At 45.7% G+C, this 25,000-nt stretch overlaps 1 protein-coding gene across 1 annotated transcript in view; it reads right to left on the bottom strand.

Annotated features, from left to right (window-relative positions):
- Positions 1 to 11,631: 11,631 nt before the first annotated feature.
- The window catches only part of rap1aa (RAP1A, member of RAS oncogene family a), a 13,510-nt gene continuing 141 nt past the window's right edge, over positions 11,632 to 25,000 (bottom strand). Inside the window, exons 1-8 of the mRNA XM_042098032.1 lie at positions 24,914 to 25,000; positions 17,234 to 17,322; positions 16,931 to 16,999; positions 16,270 to 16,326; positions 14,326 to 14,466; positions 14,080 to 14,223; positions 13,779 to 13,897; positions 11,632 to 12,547 (exon numbers count right to left, since the gene is read on the bottom strand). The exon at positions 24,914 to 25,000 is cut by the window's right edge and continues 141 nt beyond it. Of these exons, the coding sequence (XP_041953966.1) occupies positions 13,808 to 13,897; positions 14,080 to 14,223; positions 14,326 to 14,466; positions 16,270 to 16,326; positions 16,931 to 16,999; positions 17,234 to 17,290 (558 nt within the window). The 5' untranslated portion in view covers positions 17,291 to 17,322; positions 24,914 to 25,000 and the 3' untranslated portion in view covers positions 11,632 to 12,547; positions 13,779 to 13,807. The remainder of the gene's footprint in view (positions 12,548 to 13,778; positions 13,898 to 14,079; positions 14,224 to 14,325; positions 14,467 to 16,269; positions 16,327 to 16,930; positions 17,000 to 17,233; positions 17,323 to 24,913) is intronic.

Below are 25,000 nucleotides of genomic sequence, written 5' to 3'. Positions count from 1 at the left end.
CAAAGTTATAAGACAAGGCAGTGAAATTTCTACACACACACCTCACATCAGACACAAACACACACACTCCTAATGTAAGACACTCTAGCTTCTCTCAGCCATACCTCAATCAACATACCTCAATCAACATACCTCGTCAACATTTAGCTTTCCAAAAACGGGAGGGGGGGGTCAGTGTTTATACCGGATCTGTGTTTGCATATTTAATACGTTTCATACACGTGTTTCAACACTGCATTTCGGTCGTTGCTTTTACCTTACCATTACCTTACGCATGCCAGTTATGTATCCACCAGCTGCCTGCCTGCAGCCTACTTCCAAAACTCCAAAGCTGCTTGCTGTCAGATTTGGTTCCGAGGGAAAAAGTTCAGTGTATCAACAACACTCAATAACAGTTTATGTGATGTGTTAATCAATTAAATTCCCAACAATTTCACAACAGCTAGTTCTGGAGTAGGCCATTCAACTAGCCCGCTTGCTTACGACGAGACTCAGGCTGCGCAGTTGCCAGTCTTGCCACCCGCTTCCTTATTTGGGTTTTGGGTTGCCAGGTTTTTATGGAAGCATATGGGTAGCTTTATTCAAATGAGAATGCAATCTGCAATATGCAATTCAAAAAGACATTACATTATGCAATTGACAATTCATTATGCAATTTAATATTGCAATTTGCAATAATATCCAACAAATTTAATCTGCTTTAATGTTGAAAATTTAATGTTGGTTAAAAAATAGAATAAACATGGATTGAATTGCATTCCATTTTGCCATGGTACTTCAGTCTCAAAATTCAAATGGCAATTCATTTTGCATTTCAATTTGCAATATTCAGTTTCATCATTTAACTGTCAATTCGTTTTACAATTTAATATTTAAAGTGCAATGTAGGATTGCATTTTAAAAACATATTTGGCAAAACTGTCAATGCCAGCCTGAAAAGATTTTGGATTATTTTGGGCAAAACGTTTTGCCATCGTTTTGAGGCATTTTATTCAAATGGAAAAGAAATAGCGCCCCCCGTGATTGCATTGCACTTTGGTCACGCTATTTGTGTTGCAAAATTCAAATGGCCATTCAATCTGCCAAACGCATTGCAATCTGTCAAGTATGTGTAAGTGATCGTGTATGTGTAGGGTGTATTTCATGCACAATCTGGCAACCTGAATGCATCAATGATTTTAAAATGAAGTTTGATGGCCATGCAAATTACAGGAGTTTTCCGGGAGAAATAACAAAACGGGAGGGTGCTGGGAGATGACCTTGAAATACGGGAGAAACCCGGGAAAAACGGGAGTGTTGACAGGTATGCTCTCAGCATTCACCCACACACACATGCAAACTTCACACAGACATACACACACAGCTAAGACGCATGCAAAGTATAAACACACACACACACACACACACACACACACACACACACACACACACACACAAATTCTCGACACTGGTGAGGTTTGTGCTGCAAGACCAAGCAGACAGAGATGAAGTGTGTGTGGAGTGGATCTGTTTGGTTGGAGTGTGTGTGTGTGGAGTGGATCTGTTTGGTTAGAGTGTGTGTGTGTGTGTGTGTGTGGAGTGGATCTGTTTGGTTGGAGTGTGTGTGTGTGTGTGTGTGTGTGTGTGGAGTGGATCTGTTTGGTTGGAGTGTGTGTGTGTGGAGTGGATCTGTTTGGTTGGAGAGTGGATCTGTTTGGTTGGAGTGTGTGTGTGTGTGTGTGTGTGTGTGTGTGTGGAGTGGATCAGTTTGGTTGGAGTGTGTGTGTGTGGAGTGGATCAGTTGGGTTGGAGTGTGTGTGGAGTGGATCTGTTGGGTTGGAGTGTGTGTGCGTGGAGTGGATCTGTTGGTTTGGAGTGTGTGTGGAGTGGATCTGTTGGGTTGGAGTGTGTGTGTGTGGAGCGGAGTGCATCTGTTTGGTTGGAGTGTGTGTGTGTGTGTGTGTGTGTGTGTGTGTGTGTGTGTGTGGAGTGGAGTGGATCTGTTGGGTTGGAGTGTGTGTGTGTGGAGTGGAGTGGATCTGTTGGGGCGTTAACAAACCTTCCCATGATGCTCACACACACCAGAGTCCAGCACAGATAACACACACACACATGTCTGTAACACACACACACACACACACACACACACACACTAGACCATCTAAACCAAAGCCCTAAACCCCTTCACTCATTATCATAAGGCCAGCATATGGAGTAACTGCACAGCGGTCATTACATAAAACTGTGTGTGTTAGTATGTGTGTGTGTGTGTGTGTGTGTGTGTGTGTGTTTGTGTGTGTTTGTGCGTGTGTGAGTATACGTATGTGTGTGCGTGCGTGTGTGCGTGCGTGTGTGAGCGTACGTATGTGTGTGCGTGCGTGTGTGCGTGCGTGTGTGAGCGTACGTATGTGTGTGCGTGCGTGTGTGCGTGCGTGTGTGAGCGTACGTATGTGTGTGCGTGCGTGTGTGCGTGCGTGTGTGAGCGTACGTATGTGTGTGCGTGCGTGCGTGTGTGTTCAAGGATGCTGCTACACAAACCCCACAGTGACCTTTCTCTTCGTCGCTCCAGCAACTCATTTCAAAATGCAAATGAGCTGTGAAATTGCTCAGGAAAATGGAAAGCCGGACTCTGACTGGGCTGTCACACAAAAATAGACAATCTGATTGGCTGACATAAAAAAAAGAGTAAATGAAGAGAGGATCTGATTGGCTGTCACATCACCCTGTCACTCTGAACTCACTGATTCAGAGCCGGGAAGCTGTAGCCAGAAGCTGTAAACACACATACATGCGCGCGCGCGCGCACACACACACACACACACACACACACACACACACACACACACACACACACACACACACACACACACACACACACACACACACACACACACACACACACACACACACACACACACACACACACACACACACACACACACAGACCACTGTTCTGTTCCATTGTAAAGAGGTCAGTGCGTCTCTGCCTGTCTTTTCAGGGTTCTCCTGTGCAGGCGGAGATGTGATGAGTGCTGATAACATGGCCGCCCGAAGTCTCCTCCTTCAATGAAAAACATTTGGGATTTAAAATACTCTGCACACACACACCCATACACACACACACACACTCTCAGCTGTCCATCCTCAAAGTGTCCTTTCCCACAGTGCTCTGAGAGTCTGGGTTTCCCACCAGGAGCATCATGGGAGTCCATTTGCACTGTGTGTGTGTATGTGTGTGTGTTTATATTAGAGAGAGAGAGAAGGGAGAGAAAGGGGGAGAGGGAGAGATAGAGAGGGAGGGAGAGAGTGAAGGAGAGAGGGAGAGAGTGTGAAAGGGAGAGACCGAGAAAGAAAGAGAGAGGGAGAGAGAGAATGAAGGAGAGAGAGTAATAGAGAGAAAGAGAGACAGGGAGAGAGGGGATGAGAAAGAGATGGAGGGAGAGAGAGAGGGAGAGGGAAAGAGAAAGGGAGATGGATAGAGAGAGGGAGAGAGAGAGCTCAGTAATGCCGAGGTTCACGCCCCAGTTCTCCCACACACCTCTCTTCTCCAGTCACGCTCGGCCTCCTGGGATAGGCACTGACAGAATGAGAGTCGACACGCGTCACCCAGAATAGCCTGGTGGAGGGCGGGGGGCTGGCAGTGCCACGCTGTACAGCGGCATCAGGATGGACTCAGCAGCACTGGAGGGCACAGCACTGGCATCTCCACTGACACTGGCACAAGGGGCAGGTCCTCTGCTGACCAGAGGAGATGCATTTGCATCAGAGGAGGGCACACACACACACACACACACACACACACACACAAAAACACACCAGTGTCCAAGAGGAGGGTTAATTATTCTATGTTAATGGGAGGTAGAGTCACAGTCCTGCTGTTAAAGGGCACCAAACAGACTGCAGGTTCAATAGGACCGATACAACTGGGGTCTCTGCTGTCCATCTCAGACAAACCACAGACCCCCTCCACACACACATGCACGCACACACACACGCACACACACACACACACCAAACAAACCGCAGGTTCAATGGCACCGACACGACTGGGGTGTCTGCTGTCCATGTCAGGAGGGGACGGATGATGTTGGTGCTGGGGGTGCATAACACACACACACACACACACACACACACACACACACACACACAAGATCTAGTTCTGCACTGACCATAAGCAACACACATAGAATTCTCTCTCCCTCTCTCACACACACAGAGTCAACTGATGACAACTAAGGAAATAAAGGGGTTTTCCAGACATCTCTGGAGAGCAGTAAAACAGAACACACTCTCCCTTTCTGCTCTGCCCTTTCACACACACAAACACACATAAATGGCAATAACAGCGTGAGTCACATGCTAATAATATGCTACCTCCCTCAGGGCTCACGTGATAGAGTCTAAACATCTGAGATGACATCATCCAGGCCAGTGAATCTCCGTAGGACACACATGAGTGTGTGTATGTGTGTGTGTGTGTGTGTGTGTGTGCGTGCATGTGCCTCTCGACCTCCTAGCCTGCTTCTCTCCAGGACCTTCAGATTGGAGGAGGACCTGAAGGAGAGCACCGTGAAACACATCCCAGGCCACGGGGTCAGAGGTCATTCTCAAAACATCTAACAAGATTGTGATGGGGGACTGTCTGGGGTCAAGATCTTTCAGCCTTTCTCTCTCTCTCTCTCTCTCTGTGTTTGTCTGTGTGTTATGCTGAAAATACACACAGGCAAACTGAAGCACTCTCTTCACTCAGTGTGGGTGTGTTGTGGCAACTAATCACTAGTTAGCAAGCTGGTAGGCCATCTAGTCACCAGTTAGCTAGCTAGTAGGCCATCTAGTCACTTTAGCTACTCCATAGATATTAGGCCATCCATAGATATTAGAAAGCTAGATACCGCATTGGGCTCCCGAATGTACGTAAATAGCGTCGCCATCTTGGTGGGGGCAACAATAACTGGAGGCCAGTGGAGAAACATGTGACTCTGACTGGAAATCAAACAGGTGTCTCTGATTGCGGCAAGTGTTGCTGTCACTCCCCCATAGACAGTAAATGTACTGCCCCCACCAATATGGCGGCCGCGTTTACGATGCCACCTAATAGATCTCGACAGTCAATGCGGTATCTAGCTTTCTAATATCTATGAGGCCATCTAGTCACTAGTTAGCTAGCTAGTAAACCATCAAGTCACTAGTTAGCTAGCTAGTAGGCCATCTAGTCACTAGTTAGCTAGCTAATAGGCCATCTAGTCACTAGTTAGCAAGCTAGAAGGCCATCTAGTCACTAGTTAGCTAGCTAATAGGCCATCTAGTCACTAGTTAGCAAGCTAGAAGGCCATCTAGTCACTTTAGCTATTCAGACAATAGGCCATCTAGTCACTAGTTTGCTAACTACCCAGCTAGTAGGCCATCCAGTTACTAGTTGGCCATCTAGTCACTTTAGCTACCCAGACAATAGGCCATCTAGTCAATAGTTAGCTAGCTACCCAGCTAGTAGGCCATCTAGTCACTAGTTAGCTAGCTACCCAGACAATAGTCCCTTGTATTTATAGAGCCAAGCTAACCCTGGCTAATGTGCAACAGCTGCCCTTAGAAAGTCCTCCAAGCTGTTTTCCTTACAAAAGAACTGAACAATAGCATAGCCTTGGAATTTTCAGAGATGGTAACAAACAACTTGACTAGCAGACCCCAGCTAAATCCGCTCCCCAGATGGTAGAAAACTCTGGGGCATTGCCTTTGTGTGTTTGTGTGTGTGGTTCTACTCTCTCAAGTCTGTGTGTGTGTGTGTGTGTCTGTGGTACTAGGTACTCTCTTCAATATGTGTGTGTGTGTGTGTGTGTGGTGCTACTCTCTCAAGTATGTGTGTGTGTGGTGCTACGCTCTCCAGTGTGTGTGTGTGTGTGTGTGTGTGGGTATATGTGTGAGTAGCGCTACTCTCTGCTGCCTCTGCTGTCTGAGCAGATCAGTCTCAGATTGATGAGCATCAGGAGGCCTGCCTTAATGTACCTCCTGTGTTTAATGCACCTAGATAGACGTGTGTGTGTGTGTGTGTGTGTGTGTGTGTGTGTGTGTGTGTGTGTCCATAGTCATGGATCTTATACAACAAGCCGTACTATGGGCTCGAGGAGTGAGTCTTTATTAAATCACTACGTGTACGCACACACACACACGCACACACACACTCCAATAGGATATGCACTGTATGCATGTGGATGCAATGGATCGATGAGTTAAGACTGATTGTGCAAACACGGCACACATACACACATACACACACACACACACACACACACACACACACGGCAAATAGCAGAAAGCGAGCTGGCTCAGCCAGGACCATGCATTCCCCCTGTGCAGAATAAGATGACCTAAAACACTACCAGTCAGTAAATATGATGATATACTGGATCATAACATCCTCTAACACAGAGTGCAATGATCTGCTGTTTGTGTGTGTGTGTGTGTCTGGTCTCGATCACACACACACATATCACAAAACAGCAGACTCTGGAACTCAGGATCCGTGTGTGTCTATGTGTGTGTATGTGTGTGTGTGTGTGTGTGTGTGTGTGTGTGTGTGTGTGTGTGTGTGTCTGCCTAGGGTCAGTTACAGTGCAGTAAGGTCTGTATACATGATAAATGAAAGGTTAGTTAGGTTTAGAGAATAGAACATGGTATTTAAAGCCACCTGAGGTAGTGAGGTATATGTTACAGATGTTGTAAGAGGTAGGATGGTTTCACATCCAGTATGATAATGCATGAATCCTATTTAGTGTCAGAAAGTTCAAATAGTCCAGTATAGGTGAATGAATTGTCCATTAGAATTAGGAGTTCTCGTAGGGCAAGTAGTGGGTCACTAGACTGCGCGGGCCAGAAGTCCGGGTAAGGGGACAGTCATAGGGATGGGACTTCAGGTGCGATGAGGGCCAAACACAAGGATGGTTGATGACTGGTAATGGTATACCTCACAAGTGAGGTAAGGGGGAAGAGAGAGAGATATAGAGTGGGTAAGTATTACTATAAGGCATGATGGTTAGTATTAATAAGTATATCAATGGTACTAGTGTTATACTAAAGAGAGAAAAGGCAAGAGAGGGAGAGTTGAGAGAGAGAGGGGGAGAAGAGGGAGTTGAAGGGCAAGACAGAGAAGAGGTAGGAGGGAGAGTTGAGAGAGAGAGAAGGAGGTGGAGAGAAGAAGGGTTGTAAGGTGTGACACATGAAGAGTCCATGACAGCGCTATACTATAGCAGATAACTAAGGCATGGTGAGGGGGAGTCAGCACCAGCGCAGGTATGGTATGGGAAGCACTAAAGAGGTATGTTTTAAGTCTAGACTTAAAAATAGGGAGGGTGTCTGCTAATCAAATTGAAGGAGGGGGATTATTCCAGGGGAGGTCCAGTATCCTGTGATCGTAAGGGTCTAGGTGGGTTAAAAGGGACCAGGAGATCTTTACTATATTCAGGTGCCCAGCCATTTATGGTTTTGTATGTTAGAAGGTATATTTTATATTAAGTCAATGCAACTTTTAACATGTAGCCAGTGTAAAGATGCTAGGATGGGGGAAATATGTTCATATTTTTTGGTCCTGGTGAGTGTGCGAGCAGCTGCATTTTGTATAAGCTGTAAGCTCTTTAGACAGGTATTAAAGGTGAAAGGTATAGTAAAGGTAGGTGAGTCTGGGCTGGATTCTGCATACAGGAGCATTGCTGCAGACTAGACTGTATTTTCTGTGAGAGCTGTGTGTGTGTGTGTGGGGGGGGGGGTGTTAGTGTGTGTATTTCGTGCGAGCAGAGCAGGAGCCCAGCTGACACACTAATAAATCATGAGGGAAATTAGGTCAGGTGACTCAGGTGCTCACGAGCCAGGAATGTGTGTGTGTGTGTGTGTGTGTGTGCGTGTGTGTGCGTCTCAGGTGCTGGAGGTGGGCATGCTCCTGCTTGAGGCAGTACACCACTGACACACTGACTCACTCCCAGGTGCACACGCACAGAATAAACTACCAGCCTCCACCCTAAAACACACGCACTTCACCCCCAACCAACCCCCCCACACGCAAGGCCACCAACCACAGCAGCCACTAAACACAAAAACCAACACTAACAGAGAATTACAGGGCAGGTGTCTCACTCTGTAGCGAGGAGGGAGATGTAGAGAGAGAGAGATAGAGAGAGAGAGATAGAGAGAGGAAAAAAACCCAAATAAGGACACAAGCCCACATCCAGCACACAGGGAAACCTCCATCAGGACTCAGACCTCTTCAGCAGTTAAACACAGGGACACATCACACAGGACACATCACACAGGGACACATCACACAGGGACACATCACACAGGGACACATCACACAGGGACATACCACACAGGACACATCACACAGGGACACATCACACAGGGACATACCACACAGGACACATCACACAGGACACATCACACAGGGATACATTACACAGGGCACATCACACAGGGACACATCACACAGGAACACCAAGGTGTGTCATAACAGTGGACAGAGCAGGGATGAGATGCTGTGGATCTGAGAGGGAGAGACAGACAGAAGGAGAGAGAGAGAGAGAGAGGCCTTTCTTCATGACGTGCAGCATGTATGCAGCTCTGAGGACACAGGCTGGCTGGTGGTGTGTGTGTGTGTGTTGATGCCATACCTGTAGGGATACAGGCCCCAGGAGAGAGTTCTACTCCTCCTCTACCTGACACAGAGAGGGCAGACCATAACGTGTATGTGTGTGTGCGTGTTTATATAGCTGTAGGGATACAGGCCCCAGCAGAGAGTTCTCCACCTGACACAGAGAGGGCAGACCTAGCGTGTGTGTGTGTGTTTACAGTGTGTGCAGGTAGTCTGGGCAACAGAGGAGAGAACAGGTAAGCAAGTCACCCTGCGGTGAGGGGCAGTCAGACATCAAAGATACACACACACACACGAAACATCACTGGGTAGTAATTACTGTACAAGGCATCAAAGACACACACAGACACACACACAGACACACACACTCACTCATAGAGGAAAGTACACCGCATAGTAATTACTGTATATCACAACCATGACAGTTCCACTGACCTACACAGGACTCCTCAGCCATGGCTTAGAGCAGAGAGAGAGAGAGAGGAGGATAGAGGAGAGAGAGAGAGGAGGATAGCAGACGGAGGACAGGAGTGGAAGATGATCTCTGATGGGTTGTCTCATCTGATGTCTCGAGTCTCAGTCTCCCTCACACACAATATATTATCACAGGGTACTTGACCCCACACGTGTGTTTGTCTTCACATGACGACACCTTCATAATTAACTTGAAGATGAAAGCTGAAGACCAGAAAAGCAAACTTTCGAAAGTGGCAAATTGTTGCATTATTTTTATGATCTTACTGGTTATTAAGCTGGATTCACTTGTATTTTAAGAAGGTCCACTTGTATATGAAACCAGCTGTGTGTGTGTGTGTGTTCAGGAGTGTTCAGGTGTGTTGTGTGAGATGTTCAAGTAGCAGAGCTCATTAGTCTCAGACCGTGTCCACAGTGCTGTTTTAACAGAGGGCATTCTGGGAGGATATCTATTCCATCTACTTACTGCCAGCAGTCTTTCCACCACACAGGGCCACAGCTCAATGCTCTGTGTGTACAGTATGTCTGACTTACTCCAACACAGTGAAGGGCTGAACTACGGTCACTTAGGCTCTGCTGCCACCTTGTGTCCAAATGGGTCTTGAAGACCCAACTCTTTCGGGGGCATCTACTCTCCTCACACTTCTAACAGCCCAACACACACTCCCCTCCTCTGCCTCTTTCGTCTGTTCACTCATCCTCTGGTAAGCCCAGCACCTGACAGAGCGGCCACAGCAACTTAGTACTTGACCAATGGCTGTTACCCTATTACTTCAAACCTATCCTTGCACTGCTATAGTTATATTACTATGTCAACATTTTTCTCTTATATTGTCCATATTTAATGCTGGTCTCTAGACCAGCACTACGACCATGACACACTTCAAGAACACCTTACCACTGCATACTGAATCACAGGGTCACCCTGATTTATCTTTTACTGTCCATATTAGTCATGTGGATTTGTTATGTTATCATACTGTTTATGTTGTAAGTGTATGTTGTGTGTGATGTCTTAAGCTACTGGGACCTCGAATTTCCCCTTGGGGATCAATAAAGTATCTATCTATCTATCTATCTATCTATCTATCTAGCATTGATTGATGGAGTATTCATTATTACCCAAGGCCTCCATTACATCGTAACTTGAATGTTATTCCTCATTTTTTTAAGTGATTTGGCTAAAATAATCGAAATAATCTTCTAAATGAGTATGTAAGTCATAGAGCTGCACTGACTTAACACTGGACTGCTGGGTTAACAGAGCTGGAGTTCCAGATTGAGTCACTCAGACTCTGCTGCCACCTTGTGGCCTAAATGAGCAGCACAGCATGAGCACAGCTCGTCCTCTCTTCTCCACCCCCATCCCCAAACACACCGCGTGGCTACTCACTGCTTCCCCTCACACACACGCAGGGAAAAGCTCTCTGTGCCCAGAAGGAGGTTCGGTCAGTCACAGGACAGACCACCACAGAACTAAAGAAAATGTCCCCCACACACACACACCAACTCCCCCATACCAACGGCCCCTGCTGATGCTAACCACACACACACACACAAACACATCCTAGCTGACACTAACCACACACACACACACACACATCCCAGCTGACACTAACTACACACACACACACACACACACACACACGTCCATGCTGACACTAACTACACACATACACACACAGCTGCCACTAACTACACACACACACTTCCCAGCTGACACTAACTACACACATACACACACAGCTGACACTAACTACACACACACACACACACACGTCCATGCTGACACTAACTACACACACACGTCCCAGCTGACACTAACTACACACATACACACACAGCTGCCACTAACTACACACATACACACACAGCTGCCACTAACTACACACACACACACACACGTCCATGCTGACACTAATTACACACACACGTCCCAGCTGACACTAACTACACACACACGTCCCAGCTGACACTAACTACACACATACACACACAGCTGACACTAACTACACACATATACACACAGCTGACACTAACTACACACACACACACGTCCATGCTGACACTAACTACACACACACACGTCCCAGCTGACACTAACTACACACATACACACACAGCTGCATCCTAAGCTTCACTGTTTGGCGCTCCCCAACGCAGTCCGTTCAAAAGGTTGGGTTCCACACAGGACAGAGGAAAGAACTAGTAAACAAACACCATCAGTCTTGCATGCAGATCCAGCCACACCAGTGGGGTATACTACGAAGCACAGTAGACATATGGAGGCTACACAAAGCCTTGACTCAGGGGTATAAGTATCACTTACGTAAACCACGTACTTGGAAAACCCCCCTGCAAGCTTCAGAACATAGGTGGACATGGCAAGCCCACATGGGCTGCTAGGCTGGAAAGAAAAGGCATGCGTGTGTGCACTTGGGTTTATTAGTGTGTGTTTGATTAGGTTTATTTGTGTGTGCTTATTTGTGTGTGAGCGCGTGGGCTTATTTGGGTGCATGTGTAACACAATGACTGAAACGGAATGAAAACATACTAAAATTTAATCGTTCATAAAAGCTGGAAAATTATCATCATATTCATTGCCATTGACAGGAAAACACAAGAAACAATATTAGAGTTTGTTTTAGTACAATAGATTTTTTTTTTCCCCATGACATAGAAATCTTATTTCATGTTATTTCCCTGGCCTTGAGGTGACCTCCGTAGCATTGACCGCCAACACATCAGAATATATTATTACAGGAGATATGATAGCCTGGAGACTTTAAATACAAAACAAAGTCACTTAGGAGAAGAGAAATGAAAGAGAAAATTAAAAAGAATGAGGAGGTCACATGGGGCAAATTCGGTTGGGGGGGTAAGGAGTATTAGTGCTGGGGAGACTGGGTGGAGGGGGGGCTTCGGAGTGTTGGAGTAATCATTAATGACGGAAGGCCGTTATCTTGATTTTCAGAGTTGATTTGATTGGATGCAAAGACAGGAAATCTGGAGGAGGCGGAGCCTGTGTTGCCAGAGGATTCCCAGAGATCTACAAATCACAACCATCATTCCCAAAGTCTGAGTGGCTCTCTCGCTCTCCTTTACACACTCTCACTCTCTCGCTCACTCTCCTTCTCTCTGTCTCTCTCTGGAAGCGCTGGGGAGGATGCAGGTCGGTTCCGTTTGCTGTGTTCCGAGCAGTTCTGCACAGTTCCGTTATGCGAAGGTAAGTGATGATCAGGGGGTTTGAGTAAAGAGCTGAGGGTGGGGGTGATGGTGGGTTTGGAGCGGATCCCCCACCCTCTACACCCCTCCCCCACTCCTCCTGCTCGGAGGCAGCGAGGGGGAGAGGCTCCGGCTTGGCCTTTACCGACAGTTTTCCAAGAGTTATCCGAAAAAATGGTGAGTGAGGTTGGAATGCTGTCCACTGGAGCAACAGATCTTCATTCAGACAGCATTCTGTGGAGAACAGAGTCACAGTGAGTGTGCCGCCTCCACCCACCCACCCACCCACACAAAGTTATGTTGTGGGCATCACTACACTTCACAGCTCATGCTGAGGATCACAGCATGCACCTACAACTCGACAAACTGTATGGTAAAATGAGCATGCTGTGTGTGTGTGTGTGTGTGTGTGGGGACCAGGGCCAAGAAGTTTAATAAGTCATTGTAACCGCAGGCCCATTGAACAGATGGTTAGCCGAGATGAACTCCTAACCTACTTAAACAGCACGCCACTTCTCTCTCTCTTACAAACATGACACAGATCTGGTAACATTGTAAAACAGCTTGCAACTATGTTGCAATAATCCTCCACCCCCACCCCCCCGCACGAGTTTCTTTACCTCAATCAAAAATCAGCAGGCTAGTGCACCACACACAGACACTTTTTTCTGACTATTTTACAACCTGAAACAAAACTAAAAACTATGAAATAACACATAGGGGTCACATAGGAATCACAAAATGTGTAAACGTTTTATATTTCTGGCTCTTCGAGGACAAAATGTGCAAATGTTTTATATTTTTGGCTCTTCTCTTCGAGGTAGCAAACTTTGTCTGTGAGGGCAGCATCACTCTCTCTCGGCATTCCACCTCACTGTAGACATTGGGAATGGTTTTCCAACAGTCCTGAAGGAGTTGGTCTCATACAGGCTGAACACCTATTGGCTGATCTTTGATCACTCATGTTGAGCATTCCTGGTTGCGATGATGCCAATATTGCGCTAAGCCGTCATGAAGGTAAATGGAAGCTAGTTTGAAGAACGTTGAAAAAACATGTTTTATTTTTTAACATAAGAAAGGAACAAAGTATGTTACATGAATCTGACTGTTAAAAGTAGCCTCTGTATTTCTAAGCAGAGGCAACATATTTTGTTTCACTTTGAAACATTTGGCGTTGGTATAGTTGGTACAGGGCATCTGGCCTTGGTATAGTTGGTACAGGGCATTTGGCCATGGTATAGTTGGTACAGGGCATCTGGCCTTGGTATAGTTGGTACAGGGCATTTGGCCATGGTTTATTGTTGATGCATTGCTGCACTTGATGTAGAGAGGTTGGTGTATTTTCTTTAACAAGTGAACCACCCCTGATGCACAAGCAATGAATATGACTGGAGGATGTGGCATCTCACTCACACACAGACACTGAATACGACTGGAGGATGTGGCAACACACACACACACACACCTGGCTCAGAGCTGCTGCTATGGGGAGGTTTAGAGCAGTGTGCAGTTGGACTTCTTTTTGGCCTTCTTCTTTTCCACCGGCGTTTTTCTGTTGATCTGTCTCACCAGGTCATAGAAGATCTGTGGGAGGACACACACATACACACCACTTAGCACCTTATGGGTCACTTTCATACTACTATCGATATCGATAACTGGCTGCATTTGTGTTTGTGTGTGTGTGTGTAAAGCTACAGACATGTTTGTGTGTGTATGGCCACAGTAATGTGTGGTTATATATGTGTGTGTGGAGAGAAGGGCACCTCGTTGACGTTGATCTTGGACTTGGCGGAGGTCTCTAGAAAGGCACAGTTGTTCCACTGGCGTGCCAGGCTCTGCCCTTGCTCCTTCCCCACCACACGCTCATCCTCCAGGTCACACTTGTTCCCCACCAGGATCATCGGCACCTGTGTGTGTGTGTGTGTGTGTGAGTGAGAGAAAAACAGAGGCAGACGTTTAAACAGGAGCCAGAGTGAGTGTGTGTATGGTGGGCAGAGGGACACACTTACGTCCTCTGTGTCCTTGACTCGTAGGATCTGCTCGCGGAGGTCCTGGAGGTCATTGAAGGTGGACTGTGCCGTGATTGAGTAGACCAGAGCGAAGCCCTGACCGTTCTTCATGTAGAGGTCCCGCATGGCTGTAAACTGCTCCTAAAGCGCACACACACAGTGTTAGAATGCTGCACGGCTGACACACACACACACACACGCCCTGGAAACCATAAAGCTTTGCTCACCTCTGCCTGATTCATTAAATTCGTACCTGTGAAGGGTGTGTGTGTGTGTGCTGTGAAAACAAGAGCGGGTGTCTTATGCGACGCACACAGCCCTTGGGTTTGATGTGGCTCTCGAGCGGATTCCAAAAGTAGAACACAGTTCTCATCTTCAGGGTGTGTGTGACCGAAACCCACAGGGTTTGAAACTGCCTTTATCTGGTCCATTTCCTGTGAGGCTGTGGCCTTTTCTCCCCTGCTGTTCTGATTTCACCCATATAGGACCAACCTGCCTATAATATGTACCTACATAGTAAATCCTCAAATTATGGCCAGGATTCTATTTATAGCCGGGGTGTGGTCAATTCAGACAAATAAAGGCCGGCCCCCAAATACAAGCCAGGGTAATAACTGCCTACGAGTAGGGCTATCAGTCCACGAGCACTAGAAGACATTGTTTCAACTTAACTCCATGAAATAAAAGCGTTCTTCTTAATATTTTATATTGTTGGTTGGTTTAATAATGTTGCCAATGAAAAGTCGTTGTCCTACACCATGGGTCTCCAACACGTTGCTCTCAAGCTACCAGCTGCTTGCAGCCCCCTTCTGAGCTTGGCAGAGGCTGAAGCAGTAATACATTCAAACAATTGTTGCCGAAGTAAAAAAAAAAAAAAGTAAATCATACATAATTAAAAAATAACTCAATAGGCTACGCAATAAGGTTTCCATTACAGCACAGCACGCGTTCAATGAATGAATGAATGCGGCTGCCTTGTCTCACAATAAACAGCGGGTGGAAATCCCGACACTCTTCCAACTACATGAAACTTAATAGTGAACCATCAAATACCCCCCATATTTCAGTGTCCATCAGTCACAACATTTAGCAATATAATCACAGTCCAAAAGTAAATTAAATCCCAAACCAAACCGAAAATCTTCTGCTCTTGATAGCCTACCGGTAGGCTGGTTACAGGAAGTGTTGAACAGTGTTCAGGAGTAGTCATTTACTTTATTTCTAAGAATAACATTCTACAACAGAAGCCTAATAACAAATAAAGGCCAGCCTCGAATACAAGCCTGCCCTAAATAAAGGCATATGGACCTTACTTGAGCTTAGTTTTCACTACAGGTCAGTGGAACTCTTGGTAGCAGACTGGGGGAGGAGAGGAGGAAGACATGACTACTAGACAGAATCTACCACAACCTTTCTGACACACACACACACACACACACACACACACAACACACAGGAACACTACCTCCCACTCAACAGTCTCAACACTGCCCCTCGCTACGTATAAAGGTGTGTGTGTGTGTTTGTTGGTTTGTTTAATTTAAGGCCATAGCATTGTGTGTTATACAAACTTAAAATATGTTTTTTTTTTTTTTTTTTATCTATGCTAGTAAGATATTCTAAAACCTTCAAAAAGGTGGGACCTTACTAAAAAACATCAGCTAAAGAATCTTTTAAAACAAAGAACAATAAAATTGTTGTCTTTTGGTTTTCAAGCCAGGGCAACAGATCAAATATGTCTCACTGACAAGGGCATTTTGCAAAATTGACATAATGGAGGATCTTCACCACTCAATAGAAAGCTATGAGTGAATCTTGAATGTCCTATACGGCATCAAGTATGGACTATTTGATCGTGTCTGGATTGAAAAGAAATATAATAAATATATAAAAAAAATATAAAAATAGTCTTGTGTGTGTGTGTGTGTGTGTGTAAGTACTTACTGTTCCTGCTGTGTCTAGAATCTCAAGCATACATTGCTGTCCATCTACTTCAACTTGCTGCAGAGGCAAAGAGAAGAAATGCATGAATGAGAAAACAGAAAGTCATCAAAGTATCAAGGATACAAGGAAGTTTGTCACATGCATATAGTTACTGGAAGTAAGAAATGCAGTGAAATTATGTCTGGTGTCAGCCTATTTGTGCATTTATGGGGGGGGGGGGGGGCACCAACAAGGAGCACCCAAGAGCAGTGTACTGCAAGTATGGTGAAGGGACTTACTATTGCAAGCAGAGTACTGTATGTATGATGTATGTGAGTGATTACAATGAAGATGTGTCATGTGTCATGTATTGGATTTAGCTGCCCAAGTATCCCCCCATGAGTGGTCAAGTGTGATGACAGAAGCAGTGTATGCTGAAGCCGTGTGACTGTGTGTGTGTGTACACACAGTCGACTGTTCAGATATGAAGCTCGAAAGCCGGCATTCTTGATCATGTCTTTTCTTGAATATAAAATGACTTCTGCAGTGCTCTGACATTTAACTGCTTTAAGTTTCCTGCCACATAAGTGCATTAAAAGAACCGTCATCAACACTGCCCATCGCTAGGTGTGAAGGTGAATGTGTGTGTGTGCGTGGGTGTGTGTGCATGTGGTGAGCTCACCTTCCGGTAGGAGTCTTCTATTGTGGGGTCATACTTCTCCACGAAAATACCCTGAACAAACTGGACCGTCTGCACACAGAACACAACAGGACACACACATTAATATTAAACACATACCAATACATAAACATACAACACACACACACACACACACACAAATATTAAACGCATACCAATACATAAGCACGCACACACACACTAATATTAAACACATACCAATACATGTGCATACAACACATACACCACCCCACACCCCCATCACACGCATCACACACCATGTTCCCCACACCCACACACACTGACCAGTGCAGACTTGCCCACTCCTCCTGAGCCGAGCACCACTAGCTTGTATTCACGCATGGTGGGGTGACTTCAGTGGACAGCAATGCAACCTGCAGGAGATAGACACACAGCAACTATCAACACACACACAGGTCAGTAATGCAACCTGCACAGCAACTATCAACACACAGACACACATCAGTGTTTCCCATACATTGACTAATCTGTGGCGGGGCGCCATGAAAACCACAGATTAATATTCCATGTTTAATTTAATTTAAATTAAATATAAGATCAAATCCTTGCATTGCCATTGAGCTGCGCTTTTTACGCACGCAGCCTTTCCTTGCCCCGCCCCGCTCTCTCTCGTAGCCCGCTGCCACTCCTTTGCATGTGCATTTGACAAAATATTCACGATTGTTGAAGGATTGTTGTTGCCACATAGAAGCATTGCATAGAAGACATCTGGCTAAATTGCTATTAAATCTGCTTAGCATCGTGACCATGCTGCGCAAATTTGTTCAAAACTGCTGCATTGAAGTTAACTCTGCTAAGGTCTTATCACAACATAGTAGGCTACATTTAAAGAGACTAAACTAAGTTAAGTTATGCAATCCAGCAGTATCTCAAAGCTAAATGTTAGAATACTGTTTGGATGTCGAATTTAGCATGCTTAGCCTACTTACAGCTGCTTGTCAATTTCGTTGAAGGGCTCATTTTATTGACTCTGAATGTTTGCAAAATCCCGATGTAAATGGAAAAGTGTTTTCCAAAATTCAAAAGTGCTTGTCCCAAGGAGAAGTACGAACCTTTATTTTAACTATGTAGAAAACATTATGAATTGAATCCACACATCAGCAGCCTTTTAACGGTGTTAATCACAAACGTCTTAAAGTGACAGGCACTCAATTAGACCTATACACTACCAAGACCCCCCCCCCCCCCCCCTCTGTTGTCCAAGGCAGCTACCGCCACAAATTGAATCCAATTCTGTGGGAAACACTGCGCACACACACACACACACACACAGGTCAGTAATGCAACCTGAGGGGTATTTCACAAAGGCAGAATTAAGACATCCAAGATAAGTGATAAAGCGAGGTTTGACATAGCGTTATCTGGTCATCCTAGCTCAACTCGTTTTACTAATGCCAATCCAGGATGAGTAGGAGCGACTATGTCAAGCCAGGTGTAAGTAAATCAGGATGTGTGCGCATTCTCGTTTCTGCTCCAAAGTGCCCACAGTTGGAATAAAAAAAGACGCGGAAAATAGCGTCATTCACACAAAGTGAACAACCGCTTTTGATATAGACTAACAATGAAGTAAAGTTGTCCTTTGTGGAATGGGGAATCACAGCTATTTCTGTAAAACAGCAGGAGTAGGCGTGGTAGACCAACTGAATGCAAATTTACGTATGCACCCACGTGTGAGTGCTTCCTTGTCTCGGCACGCAACGTCATTAAAAAAGCGCTTGCCACTGCAAATATGCACATAGTATGATATACCTTAATATTATAGTTGAAAATACCTTCGAAAACTTGCCCCTCCACTTCCAATCAACTACAGTAGGCTATTCATCAAACATCTATCAATAAAATAAGCAAACAATGAGTACCTAGGCCTATGTTAATAATTATAAGGCTATCACAATTAAAATAATAACCATATGGTAGTAGGCAGACTATCTGTTTTGTTTTGCGAGCAAATACATTTAGCAAATAGTTTATAAATGGAATAAAGCTCCTTAAAAATTAGCACAGAGGTCTGATGTGAATGACAGCTAGCTGAACCAATAAGACCACATAATTACCATTAGAATTAACTTAGCTTGGCTGTTAGCCTGGTCGGGACCAGGCTAGGTGCAGAGAATAAATCCCCATGGTAACTTATGTGCCATCTCTTTAAAAACCAAGTCAAGGCTAAATTCATCCAGGATAACCTAAAAATCCCAGCTTAATTCCTTATCTAGGTTTTGTGAAATACCCCTCTGCACAGCAACTATCAACACACACAGACACACGTAAGTAATGCAACCTGCAGGGGGAGACACACAGCAACTATCAACACGCAGGTCAGACATGGGTGAGAAGTGGACACACCGTCCATTTATGCAGAGTTTAGCTAGAGGACAGGGAGGGTGGGGGGCAGAGCCCTTTAATTTCTGTACAGATGAAGGTAAATGACATATCTGTTGATCTTTTAGAAAATCTTAATCTGAAGGTCAAGATGCCACCTACTCATACGAAGATGCTAGACAGACACACGCACAAACACGCCAACACAAACACACATCTCCCCCCCCCCCCCCCCCATTTACTTGTGCCCTTATAATAATCAACTCATACTGAAACTCCAAGTGTGAATGTGTGTGTGCACAGAGCACGCTTCTGTAAAACGAACAGGCGCGTGTGTGTGTGTGTATTTTGTGTGTTTGATTGCACAATGAAATCCTGCCATCTCAGAAATAGCATATTCAGCCATGAGTGCACCCTCGTGCATGCGCGCCCTCACACACACGTCAGAGAGAAAGCCATCTCAGCCATATAAGGAGGTGGGCTTTGAACATGCACACACACATAAACAAACCCCTGATCAAGTCCAGTCTACTTCTCTCTTTCACTTACACACGCTAGCACTCTCTCCCTCACTCCTTCCTTCCAGCGCAACAAAGACGAGAAGACTTTATGATAAGTAGCAAATGAACGGACTACCAAAACACACACACAAACAAGCCAGTTCAACTGGTCAGGGTTGATCATCAAATCCATCTGTGTCATGGATACAAAAGCAGCTTTTCTTCAGAAATCTTCACACATGGTGCACCACTAAACACATGACAGCAACATCTCAGAGAGAGTGAGTTTGTGCGTGTGTGTGTAAAGAAAGAAATCCAATGGCAGTGAAGAGCCACATCACTTTTCAGACAGACCTAACGAAGACCAGAGTGGGGCTCTTTAACGGGCCTGTGTGTGGTCAGAAAGAGGACCTCAGCGCGGTGCCATCTTGGCCTGGCAGCTTTATGAGGGTGACAGAATTCCAGCGTCTCTACTCTGTTGCCAGTGCTGCTTGTTTACCGGTGGATCATTGACAGTGTGTGTATGTGTGTTCACAAGTCGACACCGGCGAGAGTCCCCACCTCCCGAACTCCTCCACAGATAAGCAGTACAGCACCTTCACAGCCTAAGGAGCCTGTGTGTGTGTGTCTGTCCGTCACTAAGCAGCTGGGCCAGGTCAGGCATGGGGTGAGAGGAGGCTGCTGGGACCAGTGTTTGGCCTGTGCAAAAATTGTACATATAGCCAATATCATGGTTGCCAAAGCATCAAGTGTGTGTGTGTGTGTTTTATCCTTATCAGAGAAACATACTTCCTGTCTGTGGTGCCTGCCGATATTCCAGTGTTGCGGCACAACATGACTGAACAACTTCCTGAGCTTGACACAGCAACTCACACGGCAGAACACTCCAGGCCTGTACGCTGTGTGTGTGTGTGTGTGTGTGTGCGTGCGTGCGTGCATGTGCAAGCTGTGAGCGCGTGTGTATGAGGTTCATTTTCCACTAACCGAACCACCAAACTCTTGTGTCATGTTGAGGTTGGTCATCTGGCATCTGGGATGAGAGATAACATTGACTTGCGAGTGAAACATTATGACCGCCGCTAGCCTAGCTAGCGTAGGGGGCATATAGGGAACAGAGACTTGTGAGTGAAATCATTTAAATGAACTCAGTGACAATGTCCTACAGCCCATCCATTCATCCATCCATTCACAACAAGCACGGAACGTCAGAGTCCAGATCACTGATTAAAACTGAGCCGGAGAGGCGACAGCATGGGGGAGAACCCAGGCATTATTATTCAGCCTTTGGTTTCTGAGAATCACATTAAAAATGGCACTCATCCCACATGAAACGGCTGGATAAAAATAAACGTGTGTGTGTGTGTGTGTGTGTGTGTGTGTCTTTTCTAAAGAGCACAGGAAAGAGGAAACGAGACAGGGAGAGCATGACTGACACATCATGAGATTATTATTATTATTATATTATTTCATCAGCCACCACAGACAGACACACATACAAGCACCGATACACACAGCATAGGCTAATGGTTTGACTAAGCCATGACCTATGCTACTATGAGTCCTAATCAAAACACCATCTTGCTCATTTAAAAAAAAGTCTTAACGCGCACGCGCACACACACACACACACCTAATAGAGAGCAGAGGCATGTACAAGATGAAGCCATCACAGAAATATTAGTTTCTTAGGAGGTCCTACACACACACACACCTAATTAAACAAAACACTTTTCCTCTAGGTCACTGTTAGACCTCATCAGTATCAGATGGACAAGCATCTTGGGCAATGATGTGTAGGCCTATACCTCCAGAGTACAACAGCAAACTACAAACAAACAAACAAACAAACAAACAAACAGCACCACAAGTGTCCAAAATGTATTACATCAGTTGCATATGGAAAAAATTATATTTTTAAACACTGAGCTTGGACATTGGTCACCTGTGCCAATAGTGACCTAGTGATGAAGGTGAAATGTGGCGACACAAACGAACAGGCCAGATGGAGGAGTAGAAGTGAAAGCGGTCTGCAGCAACATAATGAGCTTTCTTTAGAGAGGGCACTACCCATACAAACCACTCACAGCTCTGCCCAACACCTCACTCTCACACACACACCACCAGTTTGAACATTGCCAGTAAGTATTATTACACTGCCACCACACACACACATACCAACCTATAGCTGACAGGCTGAAAGTGGCTTGTAATCTAGCATGTGTGCGAGTGTGGTCTGCAACGAGATGGTAAAGAGGCTAGTGCCTGTGCTGTGTGTGTGTGCGTGAGTGTCCAGGCACTCATGACCAGAGCACACCACAGCAAGTCTTCATGAGCCGGCCACCAGCCTATCTCCTGCCCCTGCATTTGCCCCATCCACAGAAACCTGCTGACCACTGCGTCTCTGACCAGCTGTCCAGAGGTGACAAGGTCTCAGTCACACACACAGATTGTGGAAATACATTGACCTGTAACAGACAGGACACGCGCGCGCGCGCGCACACACACACACACACACACACAGACAGTTCATTTGCCTGTCAAACACAGGCCCTTGTGTGTTGAGCTGCACAAGAGACAGTAGAGCCCCAGTCCTTCAGCACGGTTTCCCCGGTGACGTGTGGAACTGGAACCAGCTGAGGATGGGCATTCTGAGGATGGAACTGTGGACTGGGTTGCCAAGAGACCCATGACAACACAAACATGCCTGGCCACTGGACTTTACACTGTGGGCTCAGACACACAAACGCCAAGAAAGAGCGTATTCTGCACACCAAACATTACAGTCACAAAAATACTGGAAAAAATCTTTGACCAGACGTACCTGAACCTCAGATTTGTTGGTAGCAAGTTGGTGACCAAAACTCTCAAACCTCAGAAACATTTGAATGTTTCAACAAATACAGGTCTCCAAATCACAAAACACACATACATGGCACCCTCCTATTTCTGCATGGCAAACACAGCAGGCACAGAGTTTAACAACTGGTGACCCTCAAATGGCAGTTAAAATGCCGTCCTGTTGGGGGAAAGCAAGGCCTGTTCTTGGCATGACTGACTGCTATTCAGTTTTCTCTCAGGGCCACCGGCCTCCACCACACTACTCTCGTTTCTCACTTCTAGGGACATCTCTGGTTAGGCAAGGAAGCTACCAATGACTTTCAAACCCACCCGTGACCATGAATGATATTACAGGACAAAGTACATTATAAAGCCCTTTCTGTACTCATAAAATCCACGTTCTTCATCAAACTGCTACAATAAAGATAATCTTTACTGATGCGTTTCCAGGCCCGCTAACACTTTGTAACCTGTCTCCAACACCTGCCACTTCTCACCAAAGCGGAGTGGCAGTAAACGGACAGGGCCATGAAGGTGAAGTGACCCAGCAGCCGAAGCTGAACTGCAAGCTCACGCGTCTGAGTGTCGGGGTAAACAGTGACGCCAGGAATGCCGCTGCGCTTTTCCGGGGCCTCGCGCGGTCACTCCAGGCACACACAGCACCGACAGCGGCCGTCAGGTGTGCCAAATAGGCCACGCTGAGCCACGTAACGAGTACACAGCCACACCTTGAAAACATAAGCGGCGTCACGGGACTCTCGGTATGCCTACATCACCCGGTAAAAACACTAGCAGCACCTGCCCATTCGCCACACACATCCTGCACCAGGTGTCTGTTACGCTCCCCTCGCCAGTCACCCCAAACACTCCGACATCACTCTCTTATTAATTACGGACAGAAGCTCTTCATGGGGCGGGTGTTGTAGAACCTGCCAGCACCAATGTGTTAACTTGTGTGCACACACATACTGTACACAAACCAAGCTGACTGAAGTAACATCAACTGGACACTACATCATATAATACACGATTTAATGCAAAATATCGCGTCCGACATACCAGTCTTGGTGCATGCAATCAATTCAAGGTAAAAAGAAACGACTAGGGGACGGCAAGAATTAATTCCACTGCATTAAGTTGGCTAGCGTTAGCCAAGATGGCTAGTTAACTTAATATGGAACCTTCTGCAACTGTTTTGTGATCTACAAAATAAAAACGCCCTTGAAGAAATTACCTCGTTTTGTTTAATAATCAGATCAACTCAACTTGCAAATTCGCCAAATCACTACCTGACTTCAGAGAGTTAGCAAAGACCTAACGTTACCTGATTTGTTGGTGTACTTCGCTAATTAGCCAAGTTACTCTGGTACCAGCAGACAAGTGTAACTGACGTTTAACTTGTGAGCAACAATTAATAAACCTAAATGTCAAACTACAGCTCATTCACCGTAATATTTTAAGTAAAGACGACACATCACCAAGAGCATAAACCATTCAAATGATACACACATTTAGAGGTGAATAAAACCGTTACTGCTTTTACTGGAGACATCAGTTCAAACTAGCCTGCAACGTTAGCTAACGAAGTGGAAGAGGCCAATCAATGGATTTTACATTACGAATTATACCGTTTCATCCAATCAATGGCATGCCATCCTGTTAAAGCATAGTTATCAAAAAACATTTAATGTACAACCAAAATGTGATCAAAAACCAGTATTCAGGAGTGGACAGTCTCAACAACTCTCCACAAGTTGCTAAGTTGGCTAATTAGCGCCAGAGTCGGGGCTTCAGCCCAACCCCGGCTGGACAGTAGCTCACTTGCTAACAGTGGTTAGCTGACTGCTACAAATAGTCTACAGACACAGCCAAGTTACAGGTTAAATATATCAGAGATATGCAAACAACCGTTTTCAATCATGTTTGTTGTTTGTGTCCTGCTAAGACTGAGAAAACTAACATAAAAATACAAAGGCATTCGATATCTCGCCGCCATGTTCACTGCTCTAGCTAGTTGATGATTCGGGCTCAACTCTAGCCTAGCATATTAGCTTAGCACGCTAACAGGCAACCTCCCTTCCGCCCGGCCTGGACTTCAGAAGTAGCTCCACTCAGTTCAGAATCTGTGTCAGTCTGAACCAGTATTTCATGGCGTGAACAAATTCGTTATCCCAAAGCTAAGAGATACTTGAGTATTTCGTGTTCGGAGTCTGTAGAACTTAAAATTTGGCACAGTAGATGTATTTTTGAAACCGAGAATCAAAGGGTAAAGTTAACTGTTACTCACCGTATCTTGCTCTCCCCGCCGTTCCACCAACAGATCCGCTCCTGGCTCGGCGTTGCACACGTCACACGTCATTCCCCAGTCTCCCAC

This window comes from Alosa sapidissima, chromosome 7, assembly GCF_018492685.1.
Source record: "Alosa sapidissima isolate fAloSap1 chromosome 7, fAloSap1.pri, whole genome shotgun sequence".
Classification (NCBI taxonomy): Eukaryota; Metazoa; Chordata; class Actinopteri; order Clupeiformes; family Clupeidae; genus Alosa; species Alosa sapidissima.
Note: the sequence above shows the minus strand (reverse complement) of the source record. Positions and strands in the feature narration are given on the sequence as shown.